Source organism: Aulonocara sp. 'chitande type north' Nkhata Bay, linkage group LG15 (genome assembly GCF_057382095.1).
Source record: "Aulonocara sp. 'chitande type north' Nkhata Bay isolate Kocher_YH1m ecotype deep benthic linkage group LG15, A_spYH_male_GT1.1, whole genome shotgun sequence".
In the NCBI taxonomy this organism is placed as follows: Eukaryota; Metazoa; Chordata; class Actinopteri; order Cichliformes; family Cichlidae; genus Aulonocara; species Aulonocara sp. 'chitande type north' Nkhata Bay.
Genome location: NC_141358.1, coordinates 27,727,539 through 27,749,744, shown reverse-complemented (window position 1 = coordinate 27,749,744; position 22,206 = coordinate 27,727,539). Strand labels below are relative to the sequence as shown.

General features: G+C 46.7%; 1 protein-coding gene across 6 annotated transcripts; it reads right to left on the bottom strand.

Moving 5' to 3' along the window:
* Positions 1-9: 9 nt before the first annotated feature.
* Positions 10-21,899, bottom strand: cep170bb (centrosomal protein 170Bb). 6 transcript variants are annotated; one of them, XM_086265315.1, is made up of 20 exons: positions 21,722-21,899; positions 19,299-19,436; positions 19,070-19,159; positions 18,719-18,797; positions 18,498-18,556; positions 18,153-18,270; positions 15,215-15,316; positions 14,580-15,092; positions 13,222-14,300; positions 12,604-12,780; positions 12,297-12,414; positions 10,284-12,008; positions 8,727-8,970; positions 8,477-8,633; positions 8,207-8,248; positions 6,990-7,127; positions 5,879-5,967; positions 5,398-5,491; positions 5,255-5,306; positions 10-2,995 (listed from the first exon to the last, which is right to left on the bottom strand). In XM_086265315.1, the coding sequence occupies exons 2-20, from the start codon at positions 19,401-19,403 to the stop codon at positions 2,811-2,813; spliced, it is 5,166 nt and encodes a 1,721-aa protein (XP_086121441.1). In that variant the 5' UTR covers positions 19,404-19,436; positions 21,722-21,899; the 3' UTR covers positions 10-2,810. The 6 variants fall into 6 exon arrangements, 4 of the variants coding, with proteins under 4 accessions (XP_086121441.1, XP_086121442.1, XP_086121443.1 ...); XM_086265316.1 differs by lacking the exon at positions 8,207-8,248; XM_086265317.1 differs by lacking the exons at positions 6,990-7,127; positions 8,207-8,248.
* Between the last annotated feature and the right edge of the window lie 307 nt (positions 21,900-22,206).

The following is a 22,206-nucleotide window of genomic DNA, read 5'->3' as shown; positions in this document are numbered from 1 at the left end:
AGAAACATCTGCATGAGATCAGTTTATTACAAATGACATGATGATAAAAGAAATCCCGTCATGATGACGCGTGACGCTTCGGATATGTGGACATAAAGGCCGTGGGCGGCCGCAGGACCGTCAGACATGTGAAACGGTCGATGAGACGTGAGCACACGTTTCTACAGCCTGGCTGCTTCTCAGCCGCATGCACTGTAACAAAAGTAAAACACAAAGGCAGGTAGCCCAAATGACCTGTAGCAGCAGCAGTTACATCATCACAGCAATGGCCAATCAGGTGTCTGCTGTGGGCGGCGATGAATCGGTACATTCTGGAAGGCTGCGCCAAAACACCACGAGCAAACAAAGCTCAGCTCCAGCTGCCCTCACAGGCGTTCGGCAATGAAAAAGTGCACATTTGGTGACTCAGCCTCAAACTCTCACCTGCCGCAAGCTACAGGAAACATGCACCTTACAAAATAAAAGTCCAGCTTCTTCAGACACGCACATTCCAGCAGATTCAGTGAAGTCCTCTTTTTCTCAGCTCTCTCAGTTCACAAGCTGATGTGAGCCTAGCTTAAACTGGTCACCCTCTCTACAGACCACACCCACTAACGGTGTGTTGAGGCAAATTCCTCCTGAAGAGGTGCAGGACAGCTCTGCGGCTGGATAAATCCTGGACTCACACAGACCCGTCTAATACATCACCTGCCTGCCACTCGCCTGCACTGGTCCTGAGAGTCGCAGCTGGGTCTGCTGTCCTCTCAACGCAAATGAGCTCCTGGCATGCCGTGTGTGCCCCGCCCACTGATGATGTCTTCACACATCAAACTTCCTCCTGTGGAGCTATGCTAACACTTTCCCTCTGCTTCCAGGGTTTGTGCTAAGCTAGGCTAATCGCTCAAGAGGGTTTCACTGAGCGCGCTCAACAACCGGCTTCTACCCACACAGATGCTTAAACAAAAAAAACCACACACACACACACACACACACACACACACACACACACACACACACACACGCGCGCCATCCTCCGCCTCTCTGAGAGCAGGCAGTGCTCTCACAGGTAAAACTCTAAATACTTTCTTCATATAAACTTTTCTAACGCAGCCGAACAAGAAATTTACAAGAAATTCAAAGATCAGAAACACTCCAGATGAATGGAGTTACACAGTCAAGTCCACAACACACAGATGTATCACAGGTGAGCCTGATCCAGCAGCTCATGCTGCTCACAGATGAGCAGAACTCAGCAAGCAGAGTCAGCTGAAACGAGGATATAAAGGACACGAGCTGTTCATCAATTGGAGAGTGTCAGTCCTGAACTCTGGAACCAAGTCTGCAGCTTCTCTGACAGAGCAGCTTCGAAAAGAAAAAAATTCATTGTCGAGTTTTTTCTCAGCTGATGAGTCCACACTTCATCATCAGGAATACAGCCTGTGCTCATGACATAACGCTGTCAAACTGGACTCTCTGAGCCCTCACAGATCAGGACGGGGCAAATGGACAGTGGCTTGTTCTGATCAGAGCTGCAGCTTTGCTTCCACAGACATCTGCGGTCTGCGATTAGAGCTTGGCGTGTCAGCCTTACAGCTCATTTCATTACCAGAAACACATGAGGTGTCATAATTAAGTGAGGCAGAACTTGTGGAGAACACCTCAGCGTTCCTTTGTTTCACATGACCCTGAACTATGTTAAGGGGCGAGCCTTTCTATCAGAAACCAGTGTGCCAAACAGAGCTGAGTCTGGTCTCGCATTTCTTTCAATTTAGGTAGAAAGGCGATGCGTTCAGGGACCAGCACAAGTCTGTTCATTCAGCATAACCTGACACAGCTTCAAAGCTAATGCACAATTACGGCAAGATGGCAAAAGAAAATGAGGCTGAGCGTCATTGCAGCGGAGCACCCAAACATTCAGGAAACACAACATTACATAGTTTTCTCTTCTACAGCTGAGCTCAGGGTTCCGTTTCCTGTCTGCACAGCCCACAGGAAGCTACGGCTTTCTCTTCATAAATACAGACATAAAAACAGCAACACAATCTATCTGTTCAAATGCAACGCAACAACAGATTATCAAAGCACAAAGTTTATCGGTATATGTTTGTACATCATCCACGTACTACGGTGGCGCGAGCGGCTGCTTCATTATGGAGCTTTGACTACGTTTGCTGAGCTTGTGCAAAGTGGAAGCAGTTCTACAGATATACTCTGACCACGAATGAGAGTTAGTTCTGGACAGTTTCAGTGCATCCACACGCCGCAGCTCTTCCACCCTAACAAACACACACCGGAGACAGGTCGTCACGGTAACAGCCGGAAGGAGCATGACTGAGCTGCTCCCTGTAGACAGGGAAGGGGCGTGTTTGAGGTCTGTTCACAGCTGCAGTATTTACAGGCAAGGATTCATGTGAGAGGAGTCTGCTAGAAACGATGCATGTGGTTCTGGTCCACAGCAGCATTTCACTTAAAATTTGCATCCTTGAAAGTTCACAACTATGACCTGTGGGACACCGAGATCATCACCTCATCACATCGCTCTGACGTTGGAAACCAACGTCAACCAAACTCTGGGTTGGAAACCAATAAATTCAGACCAAAAATTCCACTGATGCACGGCATTTGTCAGAAGCTTTGTAAATATCCATTCTTGCTGCGAATGGATGATAAGTTAGAGGCAGACCTCAAACAGGCCCGCCACAAACCCACACCAGCCTCCAACCACACATTTACAGCTGAAGTCAGCACTGAGTTGTGGATCTGGGTGTTACAGTCAGAGGCAGGGACTGGTGGATGCACAGTTACTTTCCAGAGGTGCTACAGTGGCCTGCTCAGGCCATGTTGTGGGCCCCATCGGGTCCACGAGGCGGTCGTTTGGTGCTTTCGTTGGTGTTGGGGGCTCCGCGAGGTTTGGTGCTGGGTTTCTTCTCCCTTGTGGATGGTCGAGTCTGACTGAGGGATGCTGCGCCGGCTGCTGCCTGAAGACCGCCATCAGGCTCCACAATCGTGTTTATAACTATAACAAGAACATTACAAGAATATTAAATAACACACCAGGGCCAATGAGTCTACTTCAGATAGAGTCTGAGATGATTTATAAGATGTACAGTGCTCAGCATAAATGAGTACACCCCCTTTAAAAAGTACAAATTTAATCAGTAGCTCAATGAACCTAAGAACAATTTCCCAAATTTTCACAAGGCTGAGTTTTATTGAACACTTGTTTAACTCCATAACATGGAAAGAAGGTTAATAATATAACTTTGATCACAAAATCTTCAGTTTTACTCAAATTGGTTAAAGCAAAAATGAATAGACCCCACAACAAAAACTACTACATCTAGTATTTTGTATGACCGCCGTGATTTTCAAGGACAGCACCAAGTCTTCTAGACATGGTATGAACAAGATGGCGACATATTGCAACATCTATCTTTTTCCAGTTTTCAAGAATAACCTCTTTTAGAGCCTGAATGCTGGACGGAGAGTGATGCTCAACTTGCCGCTTCAGAATACCCCACAAGTGTTTGACTGGGTTCAGATCAGGAGACATACTTGGCCATTCTATCACCTTCACCCTGTTCTTCTTCAGAAATGCAACAGTAGCTTTAGATGTGTGTTTTGGATTATTGTTGTGTTGGAAAAGTGCACGACGACCAAGTGCATGCAGTGATGGCAGCATCTTCACCTTCAGTATAGAGCAGTACATTGTTGAGTTCATGATACCATCAATGACATGCAGCTCCCCAACACCAGCAGCACTCATGCAGCCCCACATAAGGACACTGCCACCACCATGTTTCACTGTAGGCACCATGCATTTCTCTTTGAAACCTCACTTTTACAACGCCTTGTCTCATCACTCCAGATTATAGAGTCCCCGTAGTCTTCATCTTTTTCAGCATGGGCCCTAGAAAATTCTAGGTGTGCTTTTTTGTGCATGGGCTTTAGGAGAGGCTTCCTTTGTGGACGATACCCACGCATGCCATTCCTCTGCAGCGTGCGCTGTATGGTGTCACGTGAAACGGTCACTCCAGTTTGGCTTTCTACTGCTTTAGCTAACTGAAGTGAACTTGCATGGCGATATTCTTCAACCCTTCTCATCAGAAGACGCTCCTGTCGAGATGTTAACTTCCGTGGATGGCCTGGACGTCTCTGTACAATGGTTGCACTTCAATCTTTCTTAAATTTTTGAATCACTTTTGCTACAGTATTTTGGCTGAAATGTAAAGCTTTTCTGATCTTCTTGTAGCCCTCACCTTTTTTTTTTGTAAAGAAATGATTTCCTTTCTCAGATTTTGTGACATTTCTCTTCCATGTGGAGCCATTGCTGACATCATGAAATGGAAAGGGATTTTCTTTGATAAAGAATCCCTTTCATAGTCACCTGTCTGCTGGACACCTCTTAAATGAATCATTAGACTCACCTGTGCTTGAATGCCTGTTAATTCAAATTTTGTAGTCTTTAGTGTGGCTTTTCTCCTAAGACTATAATTGGGGTGTCCTCATTTTTGCGACATGGGCTTGAATTAACTTTTTAGGAAAATAACTTTTTTGTGTGTGTAAATAAACAAAACTGGTTTGCAATCAATGGTCCACATTTGTGGGAGTATTTTGTATCTCATAGAAAATGTTGAAAGGAAACTAAAGGTTTTCTGACAAATGTAGTGGGGTGTACTCATTTATGCTGAGCACTGTACTCTCTGGAAAGTGCTGGACACAAAGAGAACATTAAAAAGAACCACAGTTAAAAGTTCAATTCAACTGAAAACCACAATGACAAGAGCCGTTTAATAGTTATGAGGTAGATAAACTCAATTCACACACACAGGAATGGTTCGAGCACAACATTCAACAACTAAAACTGATTTTCTGTAAATAAATTCTACAATTTGGTATCCTAATTTAAAAAAGAAAAAACAATAATTTTGCTTTACTATATGTTCTGCTGAGTCAGGCACAGTAATGATATTTTAGCACTGAAATCACTTGAGTTAAATGAGCATAGTGGTGGATTAACCATTAGAAAAACATAAAACATGATAAATAATACTGTTAATTAGGGCAGCTGTGCCATAAATTTTACACTGTGTGGTGTAATAAATTTGTTGAGCACTGTTCATCAGCTCAATTATTAGGCAGTTCTGGAACTTCTTTGTCTTTTTCTTGTGATTTCACTAGAAGTTTAAAAAAAAAAAAAAACCTGTCCCTGAATTTTTTTTGGATTTGACAGACTCAAACTGGACAAAACACACAAATCCAAACCTGAACGTACCTTCAAGCTGCCTCTGAACTCTCCTCAGCTCTTTCAAAATGGAGGTAATTTCCTGCAACAGGAAACAGAAAACTGAGGTTTCCAGATGTTCTATGAAGTTGCTTTTGTGCTGTTTAAATCAGCCAATAAATATGGAGATGAACCTTGTTGGAGGTCTTCAGGATGGGGACTTCATTTTCAGTATTGATCTTTGCCTCAATCTCCTCCCAGACCTCAGCCTTGTTCTGGAACAAAACTCTGAGAGGAAGACACTGTCGAGTCAGCGCCAGCATTCAGAAACCACAGCGTACAGCTCCCAAAAGTGCCCCTTACTATACCGAACCGGACCTGACACCTGAACACCTAATAAGCCTGATAGCAAGTGAAGGGAACAAAAGAAATCATCCTCGTTTTACATCTGTGGTCTGAAGTTTAAATCTTTGTCTCACTGTGAGGGGAAACTAGCTGTTCCCCCAGAGAGAGGCTGCACTTGGACTGAATGGTTTGGGTAAACGTGTTGAATGGGAGGAGGTGGTCATTTCTGTACAAACTAAAAAGATATTGATGAAAAGGGATCCTTTTAAGCATCCCCAACATTTCTCAGGTTTGAGCTGCTACAGCCTCGGGGTGTCAGTGCTTCCTTACTTCATTTTCTCGGCCAGCTGCTCTGTGTTCTCCCGGATGGCCTGAGACAGCTGAGACACTGGATTCAGCATCAGGTTGTCCAGAATCACCTGAAAGAGTTCAGAGGGACATGCAGAGGGCAGGAGATGAAGCCAGCGTTGTACCGTCACGTGGCTCCAGCAGGTTACATCCTGATTTCCCAGCACACCAAAACTAACTGCAGCAGTTGTAGTCATGGTAACGATCACACTGGCTATGTTCACACGGCAGCTATGTAGGGTTTCATTACTTTTGCATGATGTTCTAGTCTTGAAACAATGGATAACAGTGCCTTTGTCTAGAGCCCCGCTTCAGTCTGACCCTTGCATGGTGCGAGCTGTAATGATCCCTGCAGCCTCTAGGTGATACTGTCTGAGCATATAGCACAGCTAGTCCTCAGCCTGACGCACCTGCCAGGGCTGAGAAATGAAGCTGGAGTTCCTCTGATGTCCAGCACAGGCAGCACTGAGTCAGTCTTTATGGACTCTGTGTTAAAACAAACACATTAATGCTGATAATTTCTCCTAAATAACACCTGATAGCAGATCACTTGGAGCACCTCCGTCCCATCCAAATATGGTCACTAAAGCAAGTGTCACAGCACGCACATCCATGTTTCAGGCTGCGGTGTACCGCAGTCCCAATTCCTCCGGAAGTAAGCAGACAACAATATTAAAACTAGTGCTCTCAGCCTTAATCTTGTTAAAATGAAGTTAAGGCCATAACCACATTAACGCAGCAAATCTCCGTTAGCGAGTTAACGCAGATAGACCTGTGTATGGGTCTGGACGGCGCTAACGCATTAACGAGCTAACCGCGCTAACATGCTAGCTCGTCATTTTAACAAGATTAACACTGACAGCACTAATCAAAACCTAAATATTACAGTCATTTTAGTGGTTATTAGTCCCAGCTAAAACAAAGCTAAATCTGGGTGTGACGATGGTCAGTGCGATGGGTTACACACAAACACACACACACACACGCACGCACACACACCTTGGCGTTAACTGCTCTGTTAATTACACATGAACATGACCGTGGCGCTACAAGCTGCAGTGTGAACGTAGCCTCAGAGGGATTAGACAGTGACCTCTTCGCGGTTCCACGGACGCCGTTGCTTAGAACTGGTCTCTGGCTCATTCATATTTGCGTCCAGGTCCGAGACAGCAGCAGAACGTGGAGGAACCTTCTGGTAGTTTAAACTGGCCTCAGGGATACGCTGGACCAGCTGGAAAGAGAATAAAAGGAGTCTGACTCCGGTGATGAAACCAGCTAGACGGTGATGGCGGTGCTCTGTGAACGCATGCACCAAGTCAACATGCAGCTGCAATCGTGGAGGCAACAGCGTGCGCAGTGAATTTCAGTGCTGCTGGGAGACAGAGCGTAACGACCACGGGGAGGCGAAGGAGGGCGGGAGAACCCTGCTGGGCACCAGCCACGGCTTCACGAACTGTTCCAAAACCAGTAACACCAGTTCATTCACGGTGGAGGCCGATGGACCCGATTATCATCAAAACCACTGAGTGAGCACCAAACAACACCGAGCAGGAACCAACACCATTGGGGCAGGTTCAGGTTCTTACATCTGATTCAGTCACCTGAGAGAGGGGACGGACTCTGTTTGAGACAGTTACGAACTTCATCTGTTTATGAGGGCGCGTCAGACAGAGCACCCAATGATACGCTGTGGAAATTTGTTCTCTGATTCACACTCTGTGGTTTGTCATTAGCTCCTTTCCGCAGAGGACCACAGCTGGAGTATCTGGCAAATCTGTGAAACAGCCGATAGAAAACACAATAAAGCCTTAAATGTGGTGGCTGGCTGTGAAAAGTGAGAGAACAGGCTTCCACTACAGGGGTCGTGACTTCTGATCTTGTTTTTATTGGCACCTGGAGGGTGTAATGTGTTACAACTGCCAAAAGGTGGCAGTTAGGGCCCTACAGGCTGTTTGGTTGCCACTGTTAAACCATAGAATCCAAAGAAGCGTGCCGAGCTGTGAAACGTTTTTATTCTCATGTAGGGAGTGTGAAGTAGCACAAGTGAAGCCACCTGTCACCTGGCCTCAGGTCATATTCTTGATAGAGCTCTTTGCTCTCAGCAGACCCTCGGAGGGGCGGGGCTTCGAGTCCTTGCTCTGACACACCTCCTCACTTGTTCCAGCTCGGGTTTGTTCAGCACCGCCTCAGCAGTTTATTATCAATAATCTTTCAAAACATAAATAAAACAACACCAATGAGAAGGGAGTGTTAGGATTAGTGATGGCAGGGGAACCAATCACAGGGCACGAGGAGAGATGAGTCAGACACCTGAGATGGTCGGACCCCCCATAAGTATGGACAGGATGGCGTCTGCGAGCAGAACAGAGAAATGAACAATGAGTCGAAGCATGACGAAGGCTTTTCCTCCCAGTCAGACCAGCATCTGAAGTGGGAACACTGGAGTTTGCACTGACCTCTGCTGAGCTAATAAACAAAACCTGAAGACACTGCAACACAACACCTGCTGCTAACCCTGCCTGCTAGTCATTCTATGGCCTGTGTGTAGTGAGAGTGTTATGAGGGATTTTTGTGGCCCACCTCCTCCCTGGCGGAGATGGTGGAGGCTGGCGTGTTGGGCAGCGAGCTGGGAGACGTGGTGGTGCCCATGCTGGAGCTCGGCGAGTCCCCATCCCCAGCGACATCGTGGATTTCCTTCGCCAGGATGGCCAAGTCTTTAGCCAGGTCCTGACTGAGCCTGCAGGGGAAACGCAAACACATGATCACCATAGAGACGTGAGTGACATCACCTTACCGTGGCACACGTGTCAACATGTGACAGTGCTTTTACTTTGCAATCTCAGCGCTGTGCGTGGACCAGTTCTGGTACGGGTCAACGTCGTTCTGATCCTCATCCTCCTCCATTTCCAGGGAGACAGACTTGGTCCTGGTGGCGGGCGTCCGGTGGCTGTGTGGCGTCTGGTCAGAGGTGGAAGGATGGGAGGAGCGTTTGGCTCTGGAGATACTGCCACTCGTCTCGTATTCTTCATCAGAGGAAGAAGAGAAGTCCGAGCCCTTCTGTCTGCGACGGGAACCTGAGAACAGCCGGTCGTGAGAAACCGCAAACCTCAACTACGAGATTCTGTTTAACACGAGGTTCAGATAAGAGCCAACCATGACTTCCAGAGAGCACCGCTATGCCATCATTCAGTCAGAAACCTCAGACTCTCAGGTGAAGTTTGACATCTCAGGTGAAGTTTGACATCTGATCCTTGTGAGCCTTCATCAGTGATCACCCTGACCCTCGCATCTCAGCTCTTTGTGATCAAGGGCCAAAAAATGAAATTATTCAATTCACTTCAATACTATTTTATATTGTGCCAAATCACTACAGCAGCTGCACAAAGGCGCTGTTCATCATCCATCCAGAGCTTCTGTCTAACTCTACACAGTGTTAGGTTTTGCCTCAGAGCGTTAGTAAGCATGTTTGGATGGCTGTGGCTGTGACAGGACATCAGATTAAAGTGTCTGCAGGGCGAAGCTCTGGGCTGCAGCTGGTATCTGGGTTTGTGTCCTAATTCCTGTTCATAACAAGGGAGCTGATGCTGTTTCCACGGTAATACAAACAGACTCAGCAGCATCAGAAATCTGACGACATTTCAAATGACAGCAAAGGTCAGCAGATCCCACCAGAGAGTCTGTCCTCATGGAGGGTTTTGAGTTTAAGTGCTTTTTACCATGATTCAATTGAATTCAATTTTATTTCCATGACCTCGAAGCACTTTATGTTGTAAAGGTAAAGATGCGACAATGATACGACTCAAACAATTCAGCTCATTGTGAAGCTCAAAAAGTGAGACCGTGATGAGGAGGTTTCCCCGATTTCCTCACAATTGTCCTGATTCCTCTGAATCGTCTGTTTGCTGTTTCACACCAGTCAGCTGAGGCTGCTCGCACTAACTTTTGACAAACTCAGGTTTGCACAGACTTTTTCTTTTTTATCTAACACTTACACCTGGGACACATTGGACTTGCGGTTAGTACCTTGATAAGCTGGCATGAGCAATTGCTTCTCGGAGCTCTGAGACTTACACACACAGGTTGTTGAATTTATACATGAGGAATTTAATTGCACCAGTGAAATGAAATTATTTTCTCAGAATAATTTTTTGGCTCATGCATTTATCATGACATGATTATCATTCCATAATAAAAGGCCAAAAAATTCAAACTGACCAGTCCTCACCTGTTGGAGACGACGGAGCAACTGAAACACCTATGATTAATGCGATTAGACTGAGTGACGGCAGACTCGACCTCTGTCTCTCATCCTAGAACAACTCAGGAGGAACAACTGACTGAAACATCAGGAACCCCTCACATTCAGGGTCATTAAGGAATAACTCACCGCTGCCGGCGTACTTGGCTCCGCTCGAACGGGTACGTGTCAGAGGTTGCTTCGCTGGAGCTCCGCCTCCTCTGCTAGCTGCCTGCCGGTTGTCACCCGCCGATGTTTTCCTGGTGCTGACAACAGCCTCTGTGTTCCGGTTGGAGAAAGTGGGCCGTCCTGTGGAGGATGCCTCGGTATCGCTGGGGTTGGTGAAGGAGCCGGTCCTCTTCCTGGGCATCGCTAAGATGTCCAGCCTGGACAGCTTCTTCCCCTCAGTGGACACTTTGGGCGCTGCAGCAATATGGTCAGAATTCTGAGAGCCTCGGTCAGTCTCAGCACCTTCGTTATCTGAAGCTTCACCCAGACGTGCCCGCCGCAGCATTGAGGCTCGGGTCGGCCGTGGCGCTGACAGGCTGTTGGAGCGTGTCAGAACCTGCTGGGTCGCCGTCCTGGGCATCTTCCCATTGTCTTCTTTCTGAAGAGGGGCAATGAGTTTTTTGCTGCGGCTGGATGGACGGGACGTTTCGTGATCAGATGATGGGGTTTCGGTCCACTGCGGACCAGACCCCTGCTGGCCTTCAGACAGATCCAGAGAGCCACGATTCCCGGCACTGCGGCGCATCTGGAAGCGCTTCGCTGCCTCTGCCTTATTTGCTGCACTGGCAGTGATCTGGTTTCGGCGTTTCTCAGAAAGTCGCTCACGGGCACTGAGCTGCTGTCCCTTCTCTTGGATGGATGGACTAGAAGAGGACCTCTCCTTTTGAAGGCTGCTGATGGGAGGGTGCTTTTTAGAAGTTGAGCTGACTGGAGTGTTTTTGCTACTCACTTGACTCACCGTGCTAGCCGTGTCAACATCTGACTCACCAGACAGGGAGTCGTCCATGTGGCTGGACGAACCCTCCTTCTTTGAGCTGCGACCTGAACCAGAGGAGGGGAACTTGGCATCCAGAGAGGATAGAGTTCCTTCCTGAAGGAAGGACTGTGTGTCCTGGATGTTCTCCTGCCTCTGCTCCATGTCTCTGATGGATGGGTGGCTGGAGATGTGGGGAAGCTTCTTCATCTGGACAGTGTCACTGGGCTGGTCTTTGGTGAAACTCTCCTGACGGATGAAGGATGATGTGCAACTGTCTTTGGTTGGAACTGAATCTTTGTCCTGTGTTTGGAGGTTTGGAGCAGAGCTGTTGGGTTTGACTCCCGTCCTCTTGGGTTCGTATCCACTCAGATGTCGGATCAGGACAGTGGTAGGGGGAGTTTTTGCTGGGGGGTCTCTTGTCTTCTCAGACTGTACTGGGCTCTGGGCTTGCTCAGGTTTGCTGGGATGGTCTTCTGAACCAATGTAGAAGCAGGTGGATTTGGAGGATGGAGACACTTTCTCCTGACCTCTAAGCTGAGGACCAGTGATCACTGGAGATACAAATGCAGTCTTGACCTGATTTGTCCTCATCTTCTCTTGAACAGGTCCATCATCTGAGCGACTGGCATCACTCAGGCTGTCTGGGTCCACATCATCCTGAACGGACAGGCGCTGGGTGGAGTCAACTGAGTGGGAGGGACCAAAGGCTCTGTCCAGAGGTTCTTGGCTTTGGTAAGATTCATGGCGAATCATGATGCTTGGGGTGACACCGTCTAGCTTTTCTGGAGGCACTTGGGGCAGCAGCCTTCTTGTCCTGGAGCTGTGGCTGGACTCTGACTCAGAGTTGTCGTAGCTGTAGTTTCCCATTGAAGGGCTCATGAGACGTGAATCTGCAACACAAGTTTAGTCACGTCAGCATTTTATATGAGTTGCTTTAATGTTGCGTAACTACTTTAGTTTTAAAACAATAAGCGGAGTAAAAATAAGACCATGGGTCCATTGCTCTGAACTGTGTATAGATACATTTATTGTTCACTTACAAAACTGCAAATTACTGATAAATTCAAGACTCCAAGTAGACAAACGGAATCACATTTGGAGGTCCATAAACATAAAGCTGAGATAACAGCGGCTCTGTGCTCTTTAAACATGTTTAAGGTATTTTTAACAAACCTCACCTTCCAGACATTCTACTTGAGGTGGAGTGGAACCAGGTTCGGCGTAGCTGTCTGCTAGACTGGCCCAACGTGAAACCCACTTAGGGCCTTCCAGACATGCAGCATGAGCAGCTGGAACCTGCAGAACAAAATATGATGACCAACACCATTTTCAGGAAGATCAGTGGAAACAAACGTCAACATTTACATTCATATCACAAGAAGAAATAGGGAATAACAACATGGTTGTGCAGGCACTGGGATAACAGTGTGCTACAAAGGTGTTTCTCCAGGTTGTACTTCAAAATTTTCACTTTTTTTTTTTTACCTGTATGGGGCCTGTTGAAGGGCCGCTGATAGAAGATGGGATAAAGCCATGCAGTGAGTCCACAGTGCTACCATCAGTAGGCAGGTTAGCATGCTCATCCTTTCCATCATTTATCACAGGTCTATACACACCAGTGTTCACACCACTGTACTCTGGAGAATCGAGGACACCAAACACCTGTCAGAGCACAGGACATGCATGAGGACGGGCAGAAAAAACAAACAGGAAGAAATAGGAAGGATACGAGGGTCAGTGCATCACTAAGAGATACTGTTTAGATAGGCAACATCAGAATACTTCAAGATACCCTAGGATCATTTCTAATTTCATAAACATTTTTCTATCTGGAAGATTCGGTGAAGACGAGACAACAAAACTGAGATAATCAGCAATGACACAAGGGTTTGAATACAACATTACATAAGATGTGTTATTTTATCAAAGTCCACATCCCTGCTGAAGAATCATACGGCACAGCACGTGTGCTGTGCTGCAGTTTTCCTGCACTCACCACCACTTAAAGACACCCTTTCACGAGCAGCAGGAACAATGAATGCTGCCTCACCCCACCACTATCACAAAGATCTTATTCTTACTGTGTTTTCACTGGGACTTCACCTGATCGATCATGTTACGAGCCTCTTCCACCTCTTTGTCCTGCGACTCCGTCTCAATGGTGTAGGTCCCAGCATCGCTCAAGCTGTCGTCTTCCTCGTTCCGGGCCATCCTCTGGGTACCTTTGACATCTCCTCCACTGACGGCCATGGGCGGCATGGTGGAGAAGGGAGGTCCAGACGAATGTACCGGAGCGGCAGCTGGGCCTGGAATGTTGACTGGGACTGGGGTCTTTGAGATTGCTGGAGGCTGTAATGGGGAGGCAGGGTAGGAGACAGAAGATGGAGCTGGAGGTTCTTGTGTGGAGAGGATCCTTGTATGATGAGGCGATATCATCACAGGAGGTGCAGACATTGGTGGAGGAGTTGTCTTATCCCTGGTTGGGGAGGAGTCATTACGACCCGAATCCTTCAGGAATTCAGCAGCAAACTCCTGGGCAAGCTTTGACTTCTTCCCAACGCTGCCGAAAGGTCGGATGATGATGCCCGATGAGGAGCGAGACGAGGAAGCCGACGAAGCCGCCTCCCCCTCAGTCTTTTCTCTCTTCAGAGAGCTTGACCTCTGAGGGCCACCATGGCTCTGACTCTTCAGAGGAACCGTCACCTGCTGTGTGGGAGGGATGTGGCCGTGCACAGATGCTGGCCTCTCGCCGCCTTTCCGCCGCTCCAACTTGGCTCTGAGTGTGGAGTACGAGTCAGCATGGGCGGGGTTGTGGGTGAAGGACTGAGAGCGCTTCTTGCGTGGGTTGTCATCAAAGAACTCAATGATGAAAGCTTGCTGAGTGAGGTGCTCGGGGGGCGCCTGTTTGGGAAATTCGGTGGGTGACAGAGCTTTAGGAGGACTCTGGGACAGGGGTCTCTCAGGGGCCACGGGTGAGGCAGAGGCCGGTCTGGGTGGAGCATGCTGCAGTGGTTGGTGTAGCTGACTATGGATGGACTGGCCTGATTGGATGACCTGCTGCGACGCCTGGGACAGCTCTGATTGCATAGAGTGCTCAGTGCGGACCGAGTGGTGGGATTTACTCCTTCCTTTGAGAACTGGGTCCTCTGAGTCACTCTGGGTCCCATCCTCATGATGGTGACCTAAAGACAGGAATAAAGATGTCAGTGAGTACTAGCTTTTGAACTTTGAAGCTCAATGGTCACAAGTGTATGACTGAAGCTTTGATAGCCTCAAACAAAGACACAAGTTTAGTGGGGTCAGTAAAATCAGAGAAATATCAGAAGATTCAGGGACCGTGTGTCAATAAATTGTTAACAATGAAGTGCTGGACAGGTTTTATCACCAGCAGAAAGCATAATCCCCGATTACCTGTGAATGACAAACACAGGTATGGTCCGGAACACAGGTGCAACTCTGACCTTTCAGGGTCTTGATATTCATGGCGAGGTCACTCTTGGTGCTGTAAACGTCTTCAGACGGTGGGCGTCTCTTCATCATGCTTACATCACTGTGGACCAGCCAGTCAGCCACCTTGCTCTCTGCTGACATCACCTCTGCAGGTGTGGCCATGATGGCTGTCTTGGTGGGTGTAGCCTGCAGCTTCCTCTGGCGAGTGGAGAACTTGGTGATGTGGTCTTTAATCTTGATCTTCCCAGGCATGCAATCATCAAACTCAATGGTAAAGGAGGCATGGCTCTGAACAACAGGCGGAGTCGGAGTGGGAGGCGAGAGTGGGGCCGGGGGCGTGTCAGTGTCCTTGGTGGGGATCTCATGGAGCTCCGCGCCTGAGGACTTAGGGTGCTGGAAGTCCTTGGTGGGGATCTCAAAGTAGCTCGGCTCACGGTGGTACGAAGGGAAGGCGGACTTTGGCTGACAGTCTGACAGCGATGCAGAAAATTCTGGATCTGCAGAGGGAGCGTCTTTCTGAACATCTGACAGAGGCAAAGAGACGACATCTCACCAACATCATCAATAATGCACCATCAGCTCAATTTAGCTTTATTTATACAGCACCAGTTTACTGCACTCCTCCACTTTATTAAGGTGTGCGTACCTGAATGTGGCTCATCGCTGGTTTGGACTTTACTCCCATAATCCTCCTCTCCCCACCAGGAAGGCTGGCCATACAAAGGAGTGGGCCGACACACCGGCGCCTCTGTCACAGAAACGTGTGATAGGTGAAACTGACGATCAATCAAAGTGTCCCGAGGAGCGTGAACAAACGACTTTCTGGTTTGTTACTGAAACATTTTCCTGAACGAGCAGATTTATAGTAAAAAATACATCAGAACAAACAGCGACACATCATCTGCGTACAGGAACACACAGCGGACAGACTCCTGATCCAGTACTTTTTAACCCTGCACCAGGCTTTCTGGTGCAGGGTTTTGTATTACATTATGTTTTGTACAGTGCAGTATATTTTTGACCCTGTGTGATGTCAAAATTTTGTGTTATTGCTTGTATTACGCCCAGTATAGGGCTTTGGACCGTGATGTCACGGGGGGTGGGCGTGGAAAGGATTTTGGCCCGATCCGCCATTTTGGGGGTCTAGCGCAAGTGAAAAGGGAGCGAAGTCTCACACAACAGCCATGGTTCGTATTTGCTGTGTGGTCGGCTGCAATGTTCGATCACACGACCGGCAAGAGAATAAGGTTGAAAATGGTTTATCTTTTCATTCTTTCCCAACCTGGAAGCAACATGAGCAGCTCGTGTATTGATGTTACCAAACGAAGGCGTCTAGCCTGGATAGCAGCTGTGAGACGAGCTGACGTGCAGCTCTCTTCCATCTCCAAATATCTGTTGGTGCTCCAGACATTTTCATTCCGGTAAGTTCTAAATATGTTCATATCACTCTTTATAGCCTATTAGTATTATTTTCTATGCGCTCTGAGCTCATAGCAAATTAGAACAAACATCCTACTGAGTGATTTTGCAGAACTACCTTCTATTTATAGAGATGCTAATTATTTGGCATTATTGCAGCAAACCAGCCTATGAAATGGATGAAACATCGTGACTGGGTTCCAGCGCTACACAAGGGACCTGCTGCAAACATACCACCATGCCAATCAGATTACTTCTTCCATGTGAGGGTGAAGAGTTGACCCTTCTGGATAAGATGGTGAAGGTTTGCTGCGTTTTGGTGAATAGTGTGATAATAAAACCAGGGAAGAATGAAACCTGCTCCTGTTAAATATTCTTAAGTCTTGTGCTGTTAAAATTGCTGTATTTTTTCAAAAGATACAGTAAATAAAGTAATGTTAGTAGTGGGTGATGTCATGTAAACACTCATGATTTTGTGTAAACATTTTGTCATTTGTAAACTATAAATGACATGGATTCTACATTGTAACTGATGTGATGTTCTATAAGGTGGTTTCAATAAAAAAAAAAAAAAAAAAGAGGCAAAAATTAGTTTGTTTCTTTATTCAACTTTTGAACAGTGGTACTCAGTCAGTATATATTCAGTAAATGCAAATTATTTACACGGCAGTGCACTACAGGCATAAATGTAGACCCCTAGATAAAACATTATGGGTCATTCCCACAACCCACAGCTTTACTGTGTTCCAGCAAAGTATCCAATAGCAGTGACAACTCCTCCAAAGTAGCAGCTGGGATTTTTCTGTTTTGAGGACGGCTCCTTTTACCTGTCACTACAGATGGTCTGTTTAGGTTTTGATCAAGAGCCTTTTTTTGGGCAGCTGAAGAGGAGAAGTCTATCTTATGGCCAACCTCTGGCTGTATCTTGGTCATATTACCCAGCAAAACCCAGTATGCAGGTTCATCTGTAACAGTCCTTGTGCCACGGATCAACACTGTTGCTTCTACATTAAACAGAAGAGCAGCGACATGGCTGCAGGTCTCTGCGACTCCGGCCTTACAGCTGCAGTGGGCGGCTTCAAACTTCCCTGTGATGCTCACGGTGACCCATGGCTGCAATGCTGGTTCATTCAGTCTTTGAGAGTGCAGGACCTGAAACACACACAGACAAAGTTCATTTAAAGACAAGAACTATGAGCCAAGGCCGACGTAAATGTGTTTTATCTACTTTATCATAAATGTAACAAAGTGTTTAGAAAGTTAGCACATAGATGTAATTTTTCATTTCTTTATGTGTCCATCTATAGAACGCTGCATGTTATAGTGTAAATCTGCCTGCAGAAAATGAACCTAAAGTATGTACCGGTAATGCAAGGATGTCATCACTTTAGAGATGGAAAAAGCATAAAGTGACAATTATGAATCCCTTAATATGATAAGGAGATTCTGCAGGTCATTGATCAATATATAAAATTAAAATAAATTGTATTTTTAGTGACACAAGATACAAACATGGAAGCAAGATGTTTAATTAGGATTATTTATAATAAATATGAATAAATTAGTGCAATTTCTTTAACCATAAAGAATAACAATCCTTCAGGAGAATGTCTCATCAATGCACTGAACTCGCTATGTTATCCACCTAACAGCCTCCACATGTTCTCACTGTAATTTCCCCTCATGAATGAATTTATGCTGCACTAATCTGAATCTTTGCAAGGAAATCAAACGCATTTCACTCGCAGTACTCGAGCTGACTTACCTTTGCTTGAATGACGACTTGTACGCGCTGATTCCACAGATAAGGTACGAAAATATGTCAGGCTACGTCAGTAGTGGTTGGTCTTCAGGGTTTCTACTCCACGGCCCTATTTCATACTGGTCCACATTTCCAATGCACGCTATTTTCTGCAAGTACCGCTGCTTCGCCTCTGAATGAAATCGGTCTCTATACAGTTCATTCTCTTTTGAGCTGCTTTTAAGCATCTTTCTTGTAGTCGTCGTTCCAACACAGTGTGTTTGGTTTGATTCGTAGACCCCGAAAATGGCGCTGCGCTCCCATAATGCATTGCGGCGTGACGTCAACTCCAAAGCCCTATTGTTAGGAGTACATTTGATACACAGTATATTTACTGCCAGTACTGTTGCTGTATTATTGTTACCCTGTGTGAGGCTCTTGGTACTCTGCGCTTTCTCGCCTCTCGCCCGCTCGTCCACGTCGCTCTTCTTCCCCTCTGAAGGCTTTAGGCTCATCTGCAGCTGACTGCTGTACTTCTCATGCTGAAACAGAAGAACGAGGCAAACGTACTCAAGGTACTGCAAATTGCATGTACTCACGGTACTGCATTTACTCACAGTACTGTACATGCTGTGTGTAGTCATGAGAAATTCATGACGCTCTGAGTAGTTTTGGAAATGCAAACTAAATGCAGTTAAACAAGGAAATTAAATAACACCCTCTATGCAGTAATTTGTACAATAGAAAACACACACCCACAAACACCAACCTTTAGGGCCTCCTCTGGGACTTTGTGTTGACTTTTCTCCAGAACGTAGACGTGAGAATGTGAACAACAGCTCAGAAAAATATTAAAATTATCACACACACACACACACACACACACACACACACACACACACACACACACACACACACACACACGCACAGAAACACACACACGCACACAGACACGCACACAAACAGTGCGTGTGTGCGTCTGAAGGATATCGTATCCGAAGCGGATGACGTCGGACAGTTTGAGGGTGATGTAGGTCTGATCAGGAATCCGAAGGTCGTTTACAAATGTCTGCAGGAAACAAACAAACAAACAAACAAACAAACGTCCAGGTGAAACTTTCTGATTATGATGTTGAAGTCCACTCTGAAGGTTTTCACTCTTTTTTGATTTTACAGTTCTTGCCTGTTTAAATGAAAGTGGAATTAATTTTTTTTAAGTTAATAAAAAAAAAAATCTTTGTACTGTAACCTGTGACTTTAGGCATCACCACCCCCCACCTGTGTTTGCTGCTGATTGGTGGATACCTATGATAATGTACTGATATGTTGTGTATGGCTCACCCCATTGAGGCTGCCCAGGTCCTTCACCAGGTGTTCATCAGTGGTCGGGTTGTAGTTGATGACAGCGTGTTGTTTGTCCACACTGCGAGACTGAGACACACACACATACAACTCTTTTTGCTTACTTTCACTGCGACTCAAACAAGACACCATTACAACTTCCTTTTTCAGACCAACCTAGAGGGAGGCAATTTCTACTAACCCGAACACCTGCACAGGTCAGCCTCACCTGAAGCATCAGCTCGCAGTCCTCTCGGCCCACAAAAATCATCTCTCGGGGGAGGCGGTGTCGAGTCCCCGAACTGCTTACCAGGAACCATGATGTCACACTCATCTTCACAGGCCTGCTGAGAAACCCCAGAGCATCCTGGGAAATGAAGACAGAGGCAGGTGATTAGGGATGGTATCGTTTAGGTTTTATCCGATACCGGTGCCAAACTGGTACTTTTGAAATGGTGCCGGTGCTTACACTGTGCTCGAACCGGTGCTTAAAGAATGGAGAACACAAAATTGGTCCAAAAACCTCTCATGTTCAGCTGTTTTTTTGTAAAAAGATAACAATGTTAGCCTTTTTTATGGCATCACTCTTGGCTGGAAGCAGTGCTTAATCAATGGAAAAAACACAAACTTTGTCCAAAGACCTCTCATGTTTAACGGTTTTCCACTTTTTCTTTGGTCATTTTAGCCTTTTTGGCCAGGGTGAAGGGAGTATCTGCCATCAAACAAGAAGACAGCCGCATGTAGCTATGATGATGTTTGCCAGTTCACCTTACATGCATTAATTTGATAACGCTGTTAGCCTACTCAGCGTAAATTACACACGAACAACATTAAGCTACTCACGCAGGGAAGAACGGCTGCTGCTGCCATCATCATCCGTCATCATTTCTGCTACACTGGCAGGGCTAGGGGCCAGGACTCTCCTCTTCGTGTTTTTGGGGGATGTTGCTAACTCCGGGTCTGATAACAGGCAACCCACCCGCAGTAGATGTGCTCGGTGTGAGGTCTCACAGCAAGCTATCAAATACGGCGCATTTCTCGGCTTTTTAAAAAAACGCTATGCGTCGCCAGGTGTTTCATCAGATTTGAGGTGTTACCTCTGACAGTATCAGCTTAAAGCACTTGTTGCAGGCTGCTGAGTTTGCATATTTTGCTGTGAAGTACAGCCAGACTTTTGACCGCTTTGCCTTGGTTATTTTTAATCTGTAGCTCTGCTCTAAAAGAACGTACGTACCTGGCCCCGCCTACTGTCCTCGGAAACGTAAAATGATTGGCTAGAATCTAAAGTGTATCACAGCTCAGGAAAAAAAAGCACCGAAATGTGCGCTGCTTTTCGGTCTGGTTACTACCGTTTATGTCAGAACCGATACCGGTCCCATCCCTACAGGTGATACAGGTGGGTTTGTGCAGGCCTGTTGTTCCATCGTGACAGATTTTAAATATTTAATCAGACAAAATGAGTAATTTCAGACGATCCTGCTCTTACTGATTTGTGTGTGTTTGAATCCTGACAGCTGAGGCACCTGCAGGTGTGTAGTCAGGTCCAAAAGGACCTGCAGGTTGTCCACACCAGCCTGAGTCTGAGGTTCAAACACCTTCAACTTTCAATTAAGCACTGAATGAACTCCTACAGACATTTTTATTCACAGTGCTCTGATTACAGAGGTTCGGCACAGAAATGGGGTCATGCAGGCAAATATGCGATATTTATTAAAAACACAGAATGAGCAAATCAACTGTTCATTTCATCTTTAGAGTTAAAAGTTGAACTAAATCACTGACCAGCAGAAAATAAAACACGAGCGCTTTATAAAACTTCTAATTTGAAATAACGGCTCAGAGATGATTCTGTTTCCTGGGAACGGATTAAAGATATTTCCGATTTCTAACACGAAATACCCAACTGTCAAATGACCACATGATCTCACACACACACTCGCACAGGTGAGAGTCACTGACATTAAAACTTCACTGCTTTAGTGTTTTTCTGCACATATACTGCAGTATCATCAGTACTGTCAATACTTTTGTGTGAACCACACGAACAGATGAAGTGAGAGTTTGGAGTTTGAGCACTGGGTTTTGTATGCAGGAGCTCTTGCAGACACAGCTGAAGGATAGATGAAGCTCCTCTGCAGCACAGACAGCAGTGCCACAGACGCTCTGTCCAATCAGAGGCTGACACACGGGCACACATGGAGTAGATCAGCTCCTCCATCAGTCACTGAGACTTCACATCCACTCTGGAGCTCACTCTGTGAAGCTCTGCCCTTCTCAGGAGGTCAGAGGTGATTGGACAGCTCACTCCATAGGTAAAAAGTCTGGAGAAGGGAGGGGGGATCTTCCTGTTTTTCATCACGGCATAGAACCAGTGAAGAAAACTGCTCATGATGTGGACAAGTGTGCACAACACACACTCAGATGCACATACACACAGACAACCACAGACACTGAGCTGATGCTGGAGGAGAGGAGCGGCTCTTCAGCAGCAGCTCTCCAAGCCTCAGCGCCTCTCGGCGGCTGCTGCCCGGAGCTGCTCCTCCTGTCCGGTTCCGACAGACCGACGGATGTGTGTGTGTGAAGGGTGGGGGAGTTACAGACAGATGACAGACAGGCTCTCCTCCTCCACGCCCTGCCCTCCCCCTCTCTTACCTCCGGGCTCTTCCCCGCTGCTCTTCGCTTCTTGGATCTGGGGCTGGCGTGCTGCGGGGCGGGAAGAGCATGAGCGGGTCCCGTTATCCGGACTCACACGGACTGGGGCGGCTCGGCTCCGATGATGCTCTACAACATCTCCTCCTGACGCACCCGCTGCGTCAACACGCACCGCGACAGCGACCACCGCACCGGAAGAGCTGCCGAGACCTTCACAATAAAAGCCCGCACCTGATAACATGCCCAGTGAGGTTCGAACAGGTTTTATTAGAAAAAATAGAATATTACAGTCCACTGCAGCACCGACCGAGTCTGAGGCAGGCACACCGGGGCTGGCTGTCAAATTACCTGGTACTGCCACAGCAGAGGGCGCTGTGGAGCTCTGTTATCATACATTTGGCTTGGCAGTGGTCAGTAGTTAGACTCAGAGGCACTATGTTGTAATTTCGGTGAGTCAGACTGAATTTTCATGTTGTTTTTGTTCA

Excerpts from the sequence above, each read along its gene's own strand:
- cep170bb (XM_086265315.1), bottom strand. The coding sequence starts at position 19,403 with ATGAGTGTGACATCATGGTTCCTGGTAAGCAGTTCGGGGACTCGACAC. Across the intron at positions 18,798-19,069 it reads ACCTGGGCAGCCTCAATGGG|ACATTTGTAAACGACCTTCG; the intron begins GTGAGCCATACA and ends TGTTTCCTGCAG. Across the intron at positions 7,128-8,206 it reads GGGGGGTCCGACCATCTCAG|CTGGTCCAGCGTATCCCTGA; the intron begins GTGTCTGACTCA and ends TTCTCTTTCCAG.